Raw genomic sequence first — 18,026 nt, forward strand, 5'->3', positions numbered from 1 at the left:
ATTGTAGCACAGATGAAAAAGTTCCAGGAGAGAACTGATTTGGCAGCCCACACCTTCCCTTGACAGCCTGCCTGCAGCCTCGCTTCACCGAGATCTCTAGGCCTTGTCTCTCTTTGAACCTTAGTGCTAGAAGACCTTTAACACCAGACAGACTGAAATGTGGCTCAGATAAAAATGCTCCCTGAGAATTCCTTCTGCAGCCCAGACCTTCTCTCAGCAGCCCCACTTCAGCTAAACCCTTAGGAACTGTCCCTTCCTTGCCCTAAAAGTGCCCAAGGCCTTAACCCTAGGCAAACCCAAACATGGCCCTGATTCAAGTTTTGAGAGTAATTCTTCTGCAGAACCACCCCTAGGCAGTCCCTCTGCAGACCCACCACAACTAGACCCCCAGGAACTGTCTCTCTTCTAACTCTAAAATTGCCCAGAACACTTTCTGCAGTCCAAACTCTCCCTTAGAAGCTTCTCCACAGCGCCATGTCACCTAGACCTATAGATTTTGTCTCTCTCTGAACCCTAAACTTAGCCTTAACCCTTGCCATGTGCTTTGGCTAGTAAATAGTCAAAATGATTGAATAAAAAATTCTCAAGAGAAATGTCTTTGTGGCTGAACTTTGTCTTGCAGCTTCGTTCCATGTATGACCCTAAAATTTGTCTCTCATAAATGTAATGCTAACCATAGCCATGGGCTGACCCTTACACAAAGTTCCCATGCCACAGCCAAGGTGATTAAGTCCTTTCGCAGCCCAAGCCTTCCCTTCCCAGTTCATTTATAGACCCATTTCATTGGGCCCCTGTGTTTTGTCTCTTTGTTATCCACTAGGTCTGTATGTGAGTAGCCAGTCTCAAAGTGTGACAACCCCAGCAGTTGCCTGCTGTCAGCTGAGCAAGCCTTCAAGCAAGAAACTCAAAACCGAACAAGACCTCAACTTACTCCTTCCCTCTCAAAGGGGGGAGCTTCAACAGTGTGTGCATAGGTGTGCAGCAGCTCACTGTTTCAGTACCTGCTCATGGCAAGAGCCCACTTCCAGTAATTGTCCTGAAGAAGGAATAGTGATAAGAAGGACATTGTGGTGCTGGAGCATATCCAGAGAAGGGCAATAAGGCTTGTGAAAGGTCTGGAAAACGTATCTTATGGGGAATGGCTGAGGGAGCTCACTTTGTTTAGTCTCAAGAAGAGGATGCTTGGGGGGACCTCATCACTCTCTACAACCACCTGAAAGGAAGTTGTAGTGAGGTGGGGACAGGCCTCTGCCTGCAGTGAGAAGGCAAGAGGAAATGGCCTTAAGCTGAGACAGAGGGGATGCAGAGCAGGTATTAGAAATTTTTTTTTCACTGTTAGGGTAGTCAGGCATTGGAACAGGTTGCCCAGGGAGGTCATGCAGACACCATCCATGGAGATGCTCAAGGAGTGACTGGTTCTGGTGCTGGATGATGGTTTAGTGGTTACAGAGATAGCGCTGGTGGGTGGCTGGATGAACTCTATTCCAGCCTTGATGATTCTGAGATTCTGCTTCTGTCTTCCGAACTTTTCACTCCTCAGGGTGCAGGCATTTCAGCCCGTTCGTGACCTTGGGTTTATCCTAGCACACCTACAATCCTAACTGATTTAGCCAAATACTATACTTTTGACACGCTCCTGAACGGCAGCTCAATTACAGTCGGCCAGCACCTGCAGAAAGCACATCAGCTGCACGGACATAACTCCCACAGCCCGGCTATGCCCGGCTGGCACTGTTACCACGCCTCCCGCCCCTCCCTGTCCCTGTCCCACCCCGCCCACCCCGCCCATGCGCACCGCCCACCCCGCACATGCGCACCGCTCTCCGCCCAACCAGGCCCCTAAGGGGCGTCTGCCCGTAGCGGTGCGGAAGTGGCGCGGGAGCCGGCGGAAGGGGCCCTTCCCTTCCTGCCGCATTCCGAGACCTTCCTGCCGCATTCCGGGCCTTTCCTGCCGCATCCTGAGTCCTTCCGCCGCATCCCGGACGCTTCCTGTGGCGTCCCGGCATCCGGCAGACAGAGCGGCGCTCAGCTGCCAGAGCTGGTCTCCGCTGCCGGCCCTGCTCGTTGCTGCCCGCGGGCCCGCCCCGCGTGCCTCCACCCAGGCTTGGCGTGAGTATCCCGTGTGGATGTGACAGGGAGCGGTGCCGGGGGTCGGACCCGGGCCGCAGGCGTGGCAGTGGCACCGGACACCTGTCCTGGCGGTGTCACCAGGGGCTGTCGGGGGTCCGCGGGCCGGGCTCCCTGCACGGGGCACTTGGCTCTGCGAGAAGAACGCACTGGTTTGGAAACGGTGCCCGCCGGGACAATGGTACCGGGACTGTAAGTTATGAAACTCTTTCTGGAGAGCCTGGTAGTTCCTGCCGATGTAGTCTCTGCCGGAAGGCACTGTAATTGTCACTGTCGCTGCTGTGAGGTAGCGGTGTTGCGTTGTTTTGGTGTGAGAAAGGTAACTCGTCCGCTGTTTCTCTTCCTGGTATTTACTGCTTCAAAGGCTAAATGGTGTTTCTTCTGCACCTCTTGGATTCTCATGAATGGTCCCATTACTAGCTAATTGTTTCCATAAACGGCTTTCGTATCCTGTGTGTGGTGTGAAGAGTGCCTGGTCTGCTCAGAGAGGAATGAGGCGTGTTAACAGTTGTTCTGTCTACGAGAAATGAAAGAGTTTAGACAGCACATAAATAACATTCATATTAAATGTGAATGTCAAGTGACTTTGTTGACGTGCAGTTCGGTTCGTTCGTTTGGCAGAATTGAAAGTGAACATGCAAATAATAACTTACATTAGTACATAATGCTTCCCCTCATCCACCTCTCCAAAGAGGGGGAAAAAAAAGAAAGAGGAAGAACTGTGAGAGCATTAATCCTGATAGTTTTTTTTCATGGAGATATTGCAGTGATTTCCATGTATGTATTACCGGGTTTTCACTAGTGTAGGTTGTCATCACATGAAGTAAGGAACAAAGTCAAACCTGAGCACATAAACTCCTTGTTACTCATTTTCCTACGCTCTGTGCTAATGCTGCCTACAGTGACAGTCAAAGCTGTCCCAGGAAGTTAAACGTGGCCAGTTTTGCCAGAATCAATTCTAAGTTTAAAAGGTAGTAAACCTATATTTTTTATCACAGAGGCCATTCAGTAAAATATTACTATATGTATGATATTCTTAAAGCATGAGGAGATTATTTGCAATTCCTGTCATAATTTGGCTGCTTTATGTGTCGTGTCATGAAAAAAATATTAACTTATAGATTGTGATCTGCTGCATCTTCGTGTTCTTATGGTGTAGTCAAGTATTTCTTCCCATATACTGTGGACCTTATTGTGGAATGTTTGAATATGAAACATATTCCACTGTAATGCATTGCTTTTCCTTGAGATGAACATTCTTATACCTTGTGACATGTAATTTTTCAAAAATTAAATTTAAAACGTAGAGGAGCAAATAAAAATCCATTTTTAAACATAAATAAAGTAAATAGCAATTGTGAAACTTTAGACTGTATAGTATTTTTATTTAGTTTCTTGTCCTAAAAGGCAATAAAAGCTAGCCTGCAATGACAATTCTCTGTAGCAGTTCTTGGAAGTATAATCTAGATTACTTGAATTTTAAACCAACACTTTAAAAGGCAACTAGTATTTCTTTTTGCCTAATTTCAATACCATTCTTTCTTTTTCTTTTTTCATGTAGGTAAAAGGATACATGTTCACTTCAAGTAGAAAGGAGCATGTTCCCAAATTTTTCCAACTTGGGTCGTCCACCCTTCCCTTCAAAGCATCAGCAACAGAGTAATTTCTTCAATGTGCTTCCCATAAATATACCTCCTACTCTTCTTTCTCACCAGCAAACTGCTGTTCCTCCGTTGAATTTTCGCACTGCAGTGTAAGTACAGTAAGGTGATGATTGGGTTTGAAAGAAGTATTTCTGTTTATGGTGGATGGTTTTCACTATTTTTAACATTAAACTGCATTGAACTTCAAAAATATGGAGGTGTCACCTGTAAAACAGAGCTGTATAATTTCTGTTGGTGACCTGCAAGTCTTAACACTCGCCTGCATTGTACATAGTGCATGAAATGCCGTTGCACTGACTGTTAATCCACAGTTCAGTTTTAAAGGGCTTCAATTATATTTGTTTGTTGGGAAGAACAGGGAGAAGATGTGAAGGGGAAGAAACATCTATTCTTGGGTCTATATTTGTAGACGCTATAGTGTTCTTTTGACTTTTGAATTTAACAGTGCCTTAAGTGAATTTGTTTGCTAACCCCTTCTTACACATGTGCTGTCAAGAATGATAATTTTCTGGTTTTTAATGAAGTACATATCATATACTAAAATATGTTTTCGTTTTGAATAGAAAAGAAAGACTTATTGCTTCTAAGAGAAAAAATGACAGGACTTGTAGAGTTTAGTACTAATTTAACAAGAACTACCAATCCATAAAAATCATCTTATCTTAATAATAATAGTTATGGACTGTAGTCTTTCTAGAGCTCTTTTGAGTGGGAACCTTGCAGCTACTCCAACTGTTACTTCAACTGCTACACTGCAACCAATGGCTTATGGAAATGCCAGTCCAGTGTCTACGTCAGGTACCCTCACATCGTTTCAAGGAAGAAAGTAAGTTCTTTGTATGTATATGACTAACACTGGTTGTAATGTACCCATGGCGAAGCTTATCTAGTATCAATTACTTATGCAACTTGAGTTATGTTAAAAATTGCAATACTGAATACTTTTTTTAATGAAACAGGTAATGTGAAGCATTCATGTTTTTGAGAATCTTAGTACTCATAAGTGACTTCCTGTACCTAGGTCTTCTCTTCCAACAGCTGTAGGCTTGCAGACCTGTGATTTAGGTGATTTTTTTAATGCTACAATAAATTGTAGTCTGTATGTAATTGACTATAAGCAGGTGTGTCAACAAATGTTCTTTTCCTGTTAAAGAGTGCACCCTCAAGATTTTAATTGTCTTATTTTTCATGACACATTACATGTTTTTCCTGATTTTCTTATTTATGTGATGCTTTATTTTTCAAATACAAAGTGTTAAATTCAAACATACATACGGATTCAGGTATAGTAGTTGATATGTGTTTGTAATAATTCTGTGAATCAGCTGAGAGGGAAAAAAGTTTATGTAACCTGTCTTCAGAACTATTTCCTGTATGCTCTTTCTCTTTCAGATCTAACAGATGAAAAAATAAGTACAATATGTTATTAAGTTATAACTGAGTAAGGAACTATAATTATCCCATGAACTAAGGAAGTTTCTCATTTCATGCTGCATGCATCTTTTCCTCTTGAGCAGTCTGTTTTATAGAAGGCTGTGCCATGTTGGGAGATTTGCAATCAACTTAACCAAACCTGCCATTTGGGTTTAAGTTGGTTAGTGCTGATGCTTGCCTTTAAGTTGCATCAATTCACTTCTAGGGTAACTGCACTTTGGCAGTTGCGTGGTCTCTTTTCCCATTCCAGGTTTGTTTCACATAATATCTAGGATAATACCTAGGTACATCATTGAATGTTGGTATCTGAACTTTGTAGAAACTGTCTTTTAATCATAGGGTTAAGCTGCGAACTATAGGAATTACACTCACTCTCTCTCTCTCTCTCCCTCCCCCCCCCCCCCCGCCTCTCTCTAGGAGGCAAAATGAACAAAGTGTTTCACATAAGGTCAAACGGCAGCGGATTGATTCACAGAATTCTGACACAACTGTAGTTAACCAAGCCGTGCCTTTACCAGAAGAACGTCAACACTCCTTCCCACGACCAATTTCAATTCAGTCTCCATCGTTCCTCGCTCGTGGCTCACCAGCTTTAGCTAGATGTGTCCCTCCCTTGCAAGATACTTTGTTTCCAGACCCTACAGAAGCCAGGCTCCCTCTGGCCAAAGATGAGGTAGTAACTTTCTGTGCTTGTGCTTACTTCTGCCTTCTGAGTAGGCAGAATCCAGAGGCGCTGTGGGAGACCACAAAAATTTATGCAAGGTTTTTGACAGTGTAACAGGGTCTCTTATCGCTGAGCTGTCACTAGAAGGAATATCAATAAATGTAGCTGCTGCTATAGTTCTGTATAACCCCATGTGTGTGCTTGGGTTTGGAACACTTTTTTCAGGGGTGGGGAAGGTCAGCGTGTTATTTGCTTGTGTTGTTTGGTTTCCATACTAATGTCAGGAAACCTACATATCTGCTCCAGGAAGTAAAAATTGGAGGAATGGTCCATTTCTCACATGATATGGGGGGGGGGGGAGAATCCAGATTTTAAAAAAAAACAAACTCCATGGTAATATGAGAGAAGCGCATTCTGAATAAATACAGTTTTGGACCTGTAAGGATGTCTTCTGTCTCTTTTCAAGAGGATGTAAAAGTTATGGTTGCAGCTTTTCTGTAATATAGAAGAGAATGCCTTCTTTAGATGGACAGTGTAGCTTTGAACTGTTTCTTGTTTTAAATAAATACAATAAAAACATGTGGCTAATCAGTCTTGATACTTTATTTGCATCCACATGAGAGAAGCTTTTTTTTTTTGGTATGAATGTGCCTGCTGAATATAGCATATAGCAGTATTGTGAAAGAAAAATAATTAATACCTCCTTCCAACAAAGATCTGACTACTTCTTTAATAGTTTGTGTGGGATAAAAAATAAAGCTAATTTAAAATGGTTTTTTTAATAATTTTTTAACCTACTGGTAGGCAAACTGTTGACATTAAAGTCAGCAGAAGATAGCTCTAGTCTTTTACTACCTATTTCCTGAGAGGCTGCTGATACTGATGATGCAAAAATTATTTCCTGTGGATAGGAATTTTATAAAAAATTGAACAAATTTAAATTTGAAAACTAGCAGAAGTTTCTTTGAGGGTATTAATCAATATGAAATTTAAGTGCAGTAAAACTCTAGACAATGGAGGAGGTCATGTGAAGTGATGCTGGTTTTTGCATTAAAAAAATAACTTCTGTGTTTGTTTTATGTAATTACATATCTGACAGGAAAGAGTGTTCGCTTCTCTGTGTCTTTACTTTTTGGATGTGTGTGTCCAGTTAAGTCAACAGGTTTTGGAGTTGTTTCAAGCATGTCGACAACAGGCCTCTGATTTGAACAGCAAAGAGCTCTGCAGAACAGAACTCCAGAGAGAAATTCAGCTAATTTTTCCACGTATGTTTTGAATTTAGTTACTTAATAGCGGCTTGAATGTTCTTCAGGTTCGCAGTTTTTCCTTCCTCTGAAACTGTTATATGTCACATCATGGTTATTTGCTGTTATTCTTTTATTACAGAGAGCAGACTTTATTTGGTTGGATCCTCTCTGAATGGATTTGGCACTCGTAGTAGTGATGGTGATTTGTGCCTGGTGGTTAAAGAAGAACCAGTAAGTAATTTAAAACTATATAGTTAAAACAAAGTCTGGTTTTATGTGTGTGCTGTTAAAAGGCTGGATTCCAAAATGATAAACAGATGGTTAAATCCTTTTGATTTAATAACATATTTTTACATTCATAATAGCTATGAACTATGGGCCCAGTAATGTTGCAGATATAAATTCAACCCTATAAACCTAATAAAACTTTAAAAAATAAGCTTTGCCTTCAATTTGAGTGAAAAAAAAATACAGCCAAGCAGAAGTAAGTGTGTAGAACGAGGAAAAAAATTGTTTAGAGAACTCTAATTTTTTCTAGATGCAGAAACAACTTTTAGTAAGTCAAATTTTTTATATCATTATTTAGCTTCATAGCTACCTAGTTTAATGATCAAGTATAAGAAGGAATTTGATAGGCAAAATATCTTAAATATTTTAGTGATAGAAAATGTTATGAGTGGAATTTTGCTTGAGAGAAAAGATATAACAAAAAAGAAATCTAAATAGACCATAATCTTGAAAGAATTGAAGCATCATTTAAACAGAAGGAGAGTACATTTTTGTGTAAGTGGGGCTAGGTTATCACCTAATTCTGTGATTTTTAAATTATTTTGAATATTAAATATAGATTGTTCTATCTGGCATTTGCCGTGATAAATCTATATGTAGGCTGTAGAATGTGTTGATGTACATGTTCATGTCTTATTCACAGAATTAATTTCATTTTAAAAGCAAAGCATGCTTACTTGGAACACTTAGATAAGAGATATAAACTTTTTTCTTTACTTTTAATATCATATTTCAGGTGAATCAGAAGACTGAAGCGAGACGTATACTCAGCTCAGTTCAAAAACTCTTCAGTACTAAACTTTGTAAGTTCCTGGCTACAGTGAGGTGGTAAGATTATTGGCAATTCTGGAAGAAGTATTGATGCACAGTTGCAACTACTGTATGTAATTGTATATTGTCTAGCTTCTAATCATAGTACTGTTTCCAGCAAAGCTATAAGTATTTAGTAATGTTGTTTGGTACTGGTGATGGTAATTAGGAAAACATAATGGTTTTCTCGAAAACTAGTCAACTTCAGTAACAGGTAATATCTCAAATGGCTTTTTAATTGTGGAACACAATGAGAAGGGGATAGATTTCTCTTTGGGAAACCTCTATTAGTGAACCCTTACTACTCTTTTAGATTGCACTGCTTTCCTGGGAAAAATACTCTTTAAGAATTTGTAAAATAAGATGTCACTGTGTAGAATTGATTTTTTAGGGGGCAGGGAGGGCTTGATAGGTGTGAAGAAATTACCTTAGGTGCCTAATGAAGCAATCACTAAATGTTGATAGTACCAGCACATACAGATAAAACAGATCAATTCATACTTTTTGTAAGCTGTTGTTTAGACTCCCTTCAGATGAAGAATTCACAGGGGCAGTTCTTAATTTAAATGTGAAAGCTTCCTACTTCAAAGAGGCTTTTGTATCATCCTTTGAATTGTAAAAGAGCCAGACATTTACTGATATCAATGACTTTATCACCCTGTTTCTCAGACTTGTGGTACATTCTTTGATGCTACTCCTTGTATTGATGTTCTGAACGATTCTGCAGTGCTAAAAGGAAAAAACCATAAATTTAAGTTTAATCTTCAAAATTTCCTCATTGGCGGGCGAGCACACACAGATTTTAACAGCTCACTTTGAAGAGTTATTTGATAGATGCTTTGCAGAATAGACATTTGATATTTAATGCTTATTACTGTTGTATATTGACATTTGCATAAGGAGTCCAAAACTTAATCTGGGTTTCCCTGGAATGCAAGACTCTCCCGTGCTTCACACAAGAGAATGGAAATAAACATAGTTTGGGCCAAACATCAAAGCTAATAAAGTATGTGCCAAGATGTAAGAGAAACAACAAGAGAAAGAAAGATAAGATGCTACTTAAAATTAAGTACTTGCTCTGGTTTTGTGAAAGATTTAAAGGACAAAAAGAAATAAGGAGGAGATTTGTGATATAGGTAAAGTTCAAGAGTTTTTTTAACCTTTTTCCAGATCATTTCAATTTTTTCTATGTGTGCCTCATAGCATCCTCCTCTTTGTTGTGTGATGTTCCTGTATATTCCAAAATAAAGGCAACAGGAGATGTGATTCTCTGCTTATTTCACCTTAATTCCATGATTGCCAAATGAAGAAGCATTCCAAGTGCTGATTAGATCAGTCTCTTTCACCATTTGTGTTAGGTAAATCAACTTCAGAACTTTAAGTGCTCTCTCTCATCCTTTATATACAGTTAAATGTGGTTGTTAGATTAGTATTTCCTTCTAGGAGGTTTAGGGAGTGGATTAAAAATTTGTATAAACTCCATCTTATTTCAGTTTCAGGCTTGCAAAAGGTAACAAGTGTGAGCCAGGAATTTTAGCCTATTTGTGATATATCAGTCAATATGACTCCACTTTAGGATATTCTATTAAGATCAGCATCTTACATGAAACTTAATTGCATATTTTTCTCCCTTTCAGCAAGCTACATTGAGCGACCTCAGCTGATTAGAGCAAAAGTGCCAATAGTGAAATTCAGGGATAAAGTCAGGCAAGTATTCTGTTCAACACAATTTTTTAAACTTTGATATGGGAAAGTACTCCATATATGTACTGTCCTAAGAAGTAATCCTGCTGTCATACCTGTTTATTTGTGTGGTGCCTTAGTTTTGTTGAGCTTTGTTCAGCTAGCTTGCAGTGGCAATCAGCTTACTTCCTTGATTGCCTGAAACACCTCTTATGGTTGAAATGCTGTTTGGTTTCTGTGATGTGAATTAGAAGCAGTACATCACATATTTCCATGAGTTATTTGTACATAGTGGAATCCAGTTGACAGATGGTTTATAACAGAAAAACAATGGCAGGAAGAAAACTGCTGTGAAAGTTAATTTTGCTTGTTGTGCAAACGTAACTACTAAGCTACTTAAGGACTAATTCACAGTATTTACACTATACAAACAACGCTAAAATGAACTTTAGTTTATCGTGATGTTTTCTTGATTAAAAAGGTCTTGTTCATTTTAGAGAGTAAATTCTGTCTTCTAGGGAGATATTCTGTGTTTAAGAATATATTATTGCATGTTGTATTCACACTCTTAGGTAATAATTTTGTGGCCTTTGTTTAGAAGGGGGAAGTAATTAGAGAGAAGTGGATGTGTTATACGTTGTAGTATTCATTATATACCATTGTAAAGACATGAGAGAATAAGAGGGATGTAGTAGGGCAGAGAATGATGTATTTTTTATTATGTTTGATGGAAGTATCTTATAGAGGAAAAAGTCATGCAAAGCACTGAAATATGTTAACAATCTGAGTAATGTTCAAATCTTCCTATGTTTATTGGCTTAGCTTTGTAGGATTGATATGTATCAGCTTCATATAGTAACATAGTTTCACTATTTTTGTAAATTGGAACAACTTTCTTCTATCTGTCTTACCCTCCTATATGCATCGAAAATTTTGCAACCCTGTATCTGTCTCATGAAAACAAATGAGCCCACTTCTCTGGCATCTCCTCTAAAAGCATATCCCTTTTTTTAATCACAATATGCCTTTATCAGAGCAGAAACCTTGCCATGGTAAAACTAAATCTGGTCATGTTTGCAATTTGAACTAATCTGTATCATCCATTTAAACTTTTCTTTCATCTGAGATTATATAACACTTGTAGGGATTTTCACTTTATACTGTTTCCTTCATTTACGCCTAGTCCCATAGTTACTCTGTATAGTTGTCTACCTTTTAAAAATTTGAATATTTTTTTATCTAGTAACTTTCTCTTCTAACAGTACAGAAGGTTATTTTTCCCATGCTTTCTGAAAGTATTATACTTGCCAAGTTAAAATCTGGGTTCTATGACTTAGCTACATAGAGCAATGCTAGTCATTTCATGATATATGAAATGGTAAATTGTTTTTGCAAATATTGAATAAGTTGTGGGATTATAGCAGGAATTTTTTTTCCACTTTAAAATCAGAAAATAAACTTTAAAAAGAAACCTTAAGTATGAAAGTGATTGTATGAGAAGATTAAAGGCATTTATAATTCATACTACAGTCACTTTCAAAAAATAGTAAGTAATGATAATTATATGCCTTACAGACATGATTTAAAGAACTCTAAAGCAAAATATAATCTTCTTATACTAGAAGCTGCACATTATATTTTTGCAGAGTAAAAACCAGTGCTGTTTGCTGTCTGGTTTCCTGTGTTGCTTTTGTGGAAGAGAGGAGAAGCAGGGAATGACATGACTTTGGGTTGAGTTTTTTTTTGTATGGTGTTTGGTTTTGTTTATTTTCTGTCTTTACAGTTATCTTTTTCTTATATAACCTGTCTTCTCCACCCACGTGTTGTCATTTTATTTAAATATCTGTCTCTTTCTAATCACTTATCGTCTTCTGACTTTTGTAGGCTCATATATACACATACACCCACACTTGTTCATTTTTTCACAGAGGTCTTGAAAAATGCATTGGATATTCTGTACCCAGGGCACTAAGCTTTTTTTTACCAAAACTGGAAACTAAACATGACAAGCTTCCTGTGAAAACCAGTTTTCTTGATGCCCAGCTGCTGGGAGAGGATGGTAAAATTCCCTGGGTGGTATCTCTGTATCTGGAGATGCACATTCTGATGTGTTAATGGTCCATATATACCTGAAAATGACGTTGTTTAAGTTTGCCACTTACTTTGATTTGGTGAATAAGAAAGCATTCAGTTTGTGTTTGTTCTCCTTTTTCATCTTTAAAGTTGTGGGGTTTTTAGCACTTAAAGAGTTACTATCTTACCTTTTTTTGGGTAGTCTTTCCTAGGAAAGAATTCCAATGCTGTCTCTGCTTCCCAACAAGCCTGTGGTTTGTTAACAAGATTTTTGTACTATAGAGAATACAAAAACTTCCTCTTCTGCTACATTTGATGTGCAGTTGACTCTTGTTCTCTCCTTTAGTGCTTTTAGTAGAACTTGAGCCCAACAGTGAAACCTTTTTCAGTTGCCATAACCTTACCAGCTATTAAATGTGCATAGTAAAGTACAAAATAACTGCAATAGAACTTGCTTCAGTTGGTGTCTGGTAAACAGTAGTCTTGTCAGTTTAGATTAACTGGAATTACAGATGCCACGTGACATATTTTTTTAATTGTATTTGCACATGCAATAATGTTCTTACAGGTGTTTATGCTTAAATTTGCAACTGTCAAGTGGTAGTTCAAGTTTGTTTATTTCCTGTACTGATGTGTACTATATTCTTAAAACACGTAAAAAGTCATGCTTGATGTTAATTCATGTTTAAAATTATGTAGTATTTTTGATGCAAATAATGTTTCATATAGCTAAAGGTGTAAAAAACTGCTTGTAGGCATCAAATTAATGTGTTTTACCCAGTTTAATGAATTTCAGGTCCATGTTCCCCTTATGTAAGAAAAGCTGAAGGAATATTTGGGCAAACATATAGTGACTGATACTTAGATATATAAAATAGAAATAGCTGTACTCCTTTGTCAACAGTAGGCTCTTCATGTTGCAAGTTAGTGTTGCTGTGGCTTATTGACCTTGAGTTTAATGTTGTTTCTTGAGTACTGTGAGTAGCTGTGCTCCATATGCAGTATGAAATTCAAACTTGGGGATGGGATGTGCTGTAAGTAAAGCTTGTTAGTGCTTGTTTGCCTTGTTCTTATTTTCTCTTAACAGAATTAAAGTTATCAAAACTATTTTATTGCAGAACATGCGGTGTTACCTCATACCTGTTTTTATTTCAAAGTCTTAATTATCTCTGACCATCATTAGACTCTCGCCTTTCAACCTCTTAATTCGTACTATATCATGTAGTGCAAGTCTAGTTGGGAGGAAGAGTCTAAATTTGGATCTACATGTATTCTTTGTGTAAAACAACAATTATATTTTTATAACAATGGAATTTCAGTCTGTAAGCAATTCAGGTACTATAAACAAAATTGTAGAAATGACAGCATTTAAAGCTCTGAAGAAGGTTTCTAGGGTTTTATATTAAAATTACATTTCTCCATATTTGTCACTAAGTAGGTAATAAACATTCAGAAACTGAATACCATGGTGCTTGATTTTTTTTTTCTTCTTCCCAGTAGCTATGTGGAGTTCGACTTGAATGTAAACAATGTTGTAGGGATAAGAAATACATTCCTTTTGAGAACCTATGCATTCAGTAAGTTTTTGTTGTATTTTCTTATTTCTATAAATTTTTCTTTTTGAGTTTGTATTTTGGCATTGGTATACTATTAAAATTCAGTTTAATATATTATGTTAGTATATATATCATTACCTAGTTAGCTGCATTAGTTAGCTCTAAGTTCTTGTTGCTCATTCTAAATATTTGAGAAAACATATGAGGTATGTTTTTAATTGAATATTACAATATTCAGAAGATAACAAAAATTCTCCATATTAAGGTCCACATATCTACTATAAGGGCTGCTTCAAGTATTCTGGAGATAATGAGGTCATTATACTAATGGCTATCTAGGGGTGTAATCTCTAATTTCTTTTATTTCCTTACAGCCACTGACAAGCTGTGTGGCTGATAGCTAGTTGTGTCTTTATGCTGTTAGAGTCTTTTCTTGGAAAATCCAAAATACTGCTTCAGTGTTTATACAAACTCCAAATCAAAACTGGCTTGTGTCTCCTCAGGAGTTTGCATATTAGGGAGAGACTGTGAAACAGACTTCTGAGAGGAAGGTAATATGAACAGCACTCTCAGTGCTGTACCAAAGTTTTCTCACTCAGCATCACTATGTCATTTGGCAGATAAGTACATAAAGAGTGTATCTCAAGCTATTTCTTCTAGGGCATTTGCATTTGTTCCTTTACCACATTCTTCAGTTCTTGCATAAAGGAATTCCTTTCTATTCAGGGTATGAATGTGTCAATAGAAGCTACCTTTACTAGTTAATTTTTACTAATATTTTAGTCAGAGTAGTTTGTGTTCCATATTCATGTTACTAGGAGAGTCTACAACTTGTCCTGGATCAGTTGGTTAACTGTGACTTCTTCATATGTCCAGGAAGATCTATGACTGGAGAAGGATCTCCTTCCAAGCTTAAAAAAATTAGGAAATAATCATTGTCATTCATGTCTATGGGTGAGGGGTCAGTTCACCAAGTCTAATGTGGATATATTTGTTTCTACCTTCTGCCACAGATTTCCCTTATTCCTTTCAGGAAATCACTGCAAGGCAGATGAGTCCAGATGGGAAAAGAGCGGTGGAAGGGGTCCTAGTATCCCACCTTGGTGCCCACTTTTGTAAGGCCAGCAAAATTAACTTCATGCCTCCTAATGAAGGATAAATACTGTTATTTTCTTGAGGTCAAGGAGTGAGTTAATAGCTAAGGGGGACTTATGATTGAAAATATCTCCTTGATGTGCTGGACCTTCCTAAATAGACAAACTATATCAAGCATACAGCTTGTCTGTTTTGTCTTCCTTGGATCAGAAAACCCTCAGGTGATGTAAGGCAAACAATACTAAATGGAAACTTTTATCAAACTGTCTCTTTTGCAGTCATATCAGCAAGGGTGGATAGCGTTAGAAGTGTTATCCTGGTCACTTAAGTGTGTGGTTGAAGGGTGTTACCCTGCATGGGAGAAAAAAAAGATCAAATTACCTCTAATGTGGAAGGTGTATTGGTCTCTCTGTTGCATTAGAATGAAGGAGATGCTCAGGCAAAAAGGGGACGTTAATCAACATAATGAAAAAGCCAAAACTCTGAAATATTTCTGTGGGTGTTTTTCTGTCTTTTTTGAAGTTAGCCTTTCTCTGTTGGTGCATGGGTGCTGTTGAAAACATCAGAGATGATGATGCGAGATGAGTGAAGCAGAACGTCCACAGAAAATGTAGGTAGATTAGGCAGACCTAGAAACTGAAGTCTGTGCTGTCGTGTTACCAGTGGTTTGCCAAAGGAGATGGGTCTGCAATTAAGTCATCAATTGTTTCTAGATATTTTTCAATTAGTGGAAGCTAGACTTTTTAACTTTGAGCAAATGACATTACTGAGCATTTCTTGAGGGGGTACCTTGTATCAGAGTATCAGAGAAAGTTTACTGGCCATATTGCACCCTGACTTTGTTATATACTAATTACAGGCATTAGCAGACAGAAAAACATATCTCAGAATGAGGTCAGCTGAAAAGAAATCTCTTCTATGACACACACACTAAAGAATCATGTTTGGAATTGGAGCTTATTTGCATTTTTCTCTCATGGAAAAATCCTATTTCAGTTAATGCATGTTCATATGGTGTTTGTAAAGTAATTCTTAGCATCTCACAGTTAGTGTGCTAATAGTTACATTTTTTTATTTCAACCACGGGTGAACAATGTTGGGAATAAGGTGACTGGTGCTAAGGAGTTTTGTTGTTTCCAAGAGATCTTCCAGATCTAGGATGTTGATTCTGAGAAGAAGAGTGGCATTTAGATGGGCATAGGTGCTGAAGCAACTGATGCAGTTGTTGGATGTCTTTTGTCCTCCAGTCCTGCTGTGCAGAGTACAAGACCTTGCATAACGATGTCAGGTTATAAAAGATACTCCAGAACATACAAGTATTCAAGGCCGTTGTAAGGCACTTGACTGAGTTGATGATCTGCTTCCACATATCTGCAAATAATAAATTAAGTATGCTGCTAGGTCCCTAGAATTTTGTGGTGAGTGATACCTCCCTACAACAGATATAGTACCTTAATTAGAAGATATTAATATTCCCCAGAAATTTGGAAGATCATACCTAGAATATGACTATATTTATGTCATTCCTCATGAAATGAATATGTCTTGATTTAAAGAGGTGTTTTATGTAACATCTCATCTGCATGAAAAGCTATTGAGGAAAAGGCAAAATTAAAATTTATGTTTGTATGCATAGGTTACTGCCTTATGGATCCTGAGGTAAACTTAAGAATGAGGTCTGTGTCCTCCAACAAGGAGAATTCTTTTCCCTGCCCTCAATGAAAAAATAACTTAGGGTCTGTCCTGGCAGCAAGTTAATTCAGGGAAAATTAGTATAAGGAACTGCAGAGAGCTTTGAAGTCAAATGTGACACTGCTGTATTGACTGATCTATCCAGTTTTGTCTTACCTGCAAATTTCCTGACATACCCATTTATAATGATCTTATTACTCAAAAGACTCTTTTCAAATGCAAATACTTGGTTCTGATTTTTATAGGATGGATAGTAGTTGTAGAATAACTAAGTAAATTCTATAAAATGCTTCTGAAAGGTAACCTTAGAATACAAAAAATATGTTGATTAAGTAGGAACAAATGTTGAATAATTGCTGTATAGTTAAATATACTTTTTTGAGATGTACTTATTTTACTTGCAGTTGAGAATCGAGTTCGTCCATTAGTACTGGTTATTAAGAAGTGGGCAAGTTTTCATGAGATAAATGATGCCAGTCGTGGTACTTTAAGCAGCTACAGTCTTGTGCTGATGGTTTTGCACTATTTACAGAGTAAGTATTTTTTTCCATGTTGAAACTGCCTCTTTTAAGTTCATATCTGTGTAGTTTTCCTGTTTAATAAAATCAAACACAGTAATCATCTTCCACAAGGAAGATTTGAAAGTAAGAATTTTGAAAGTAAGTAATTTTGAAAGATTTGAAGTGCATTTACTCTATTTCCTTAGTGCTGCATTTGTCTTTAACAAGTGGACCTCTTCTCTGGAAGCAGAGCTACTAGCTTTACAAAGGTTTAAAAAATTTAAATAAATGTACTTGCAGGACACTGTGTAGCTATAAGCACTAGTTAACAAAAATGCATGAGGACAGTAGCTATAATTTTGTGTGGCAGCTGGCATAGCTCTCTAGAGAAGGGGAAAAAAGGTTCAGATAATCCTTTTCATGCAAAACTGTGATCCGTCAGCTGTCTGGGGAGGATCAGAAGTCTACAAACCAAAGAGGAGCCTTTTACCTGTGATTCCCCAGCCTCTTCTGCAGAAAAAAACACCTGAGATGTGGGTCTGTACTTGTAACTAGCACCATCTCTTTAGGTTCTGATGTTTTATTCATGAAGATTTTAAAGGTGTTTTTTTTCCTGCTACACGCATGTAATTCTCCTGGAAGTAGCCGTATCCTAGAACTTGTAATAGTGTTTTTGTTCATGTTACTGGAGAGGGAACAAACCGAAGGCTTTCTTTTGCAGTAAATAGCGACCCTGTCTTCACTAGGCACATTTCTTTCCTGTATTACTTAATTAATTTCCACAGTCTTATATTCCTGTGGATGTCTTCATACACAAGTTTAGTGTGACTTCAGTTTATTTTATAGATACATCAGTATCTTGTACATGAACTTTCTTCCAGATAACAGGTCTAACTAACTTGTACAGTAAGAAAACGGAACTCATATGGCAAATGATAAGTGGTAGCTTTAGGAGAAAAGTCCATCCTCTTAGTAAAGCATGCGGGCCCAGATACAATATCTTGATTGCCTGTATTGCTTAGATTTTGTTGCCTTTTGTTTTAGTGGGGCAGAGGACTGGAAATTATCCAAAATACTGCAGAACTATGAGCTCTTGCGTATTTCTAAACACAAATAAAATAAAAATATTATTAAAGAAGCTGTGATCATTGTCTTAGCAGACCTGGTAGGTATATTATACTCTTTGAAGATAC

General features: G+C 37.7%; 1 protein-coding gene across 2 annotated transcripts in view; it reads left to right on the top strand.

Moving 5' to 3' along the window:
- The first annotated feature begins 2,003 nt into the window (after positions 1 to 2,003).
- Positions 2,004 to 18,026, top strand: part of TENT2 (terminal nucleotidyltransferase 2) — a 37,676-nt gene continuing 21,653 nt past the window's right edge. The window contains exons 1-10 of one of the 2 annotated variants that reach the window (XM_018070449.1): positions 2,004 to 2,109; positions 3,689 to 3,880; positions 4,480 to 4,617; positions 5,643 to 5,898; positions 7,040 to 7,154; positions 7,276 to 7,367; positions 8,161 to 8,227; positions 9,872 to 9,941; positions 13,488 to 13,567; positions 16,738 to 16,866. In XM_018070449.1, coding sequence (XP_017925938.1) covers positions 3,726 to 3,880; positions 4,480 to 4,617; positions 5,643 to 5,898; positions 7,040 to 7,154; positions 7,276 to 7,367; positions 8,161 to 8,227; positions 9,872 to 9,941; positions 13,488 to 13,567; positions 16,738 to 16,866 — 1,102 coding nt within the window. In that variant the 5' untranslated portion in view covers positions 2,004 to 2,109; positions 3,689 to 3,725. The remainder of the gene's footprint in view (positions 2,110 to 3,688; positions 3,881 to 4,479; positions 4,618 to 5,642; positions 5,899 to 7,039; positions 7,155 to 7,275; positions 7,368 to 8,160; positions 8,228 to 9,871; positions 9,942 to 13,487; positions 13,568 to 16,737; positions 16,867 to 18,026) is intronic. The other variant, XM_018070450.1, reaches the window with a different exon arrangement.

This window comes from Manacus vitellinus, unplaced genomic scaffold (genome assembly GCF_001715985.3).
Source record: "Manacus vitellinus isolate BGI_N305 unplaced genomic scaffold, ASM171598v3 scaffold_18_pilon, whole genome shotgun sequence".
NCBI classification, from domain to species: domain Eukaryota; kingdom Metazoa; phylum Chordata; class Aves; order Passeriformes; family Pipridae; genus Manacus; species Manacus vitellinus.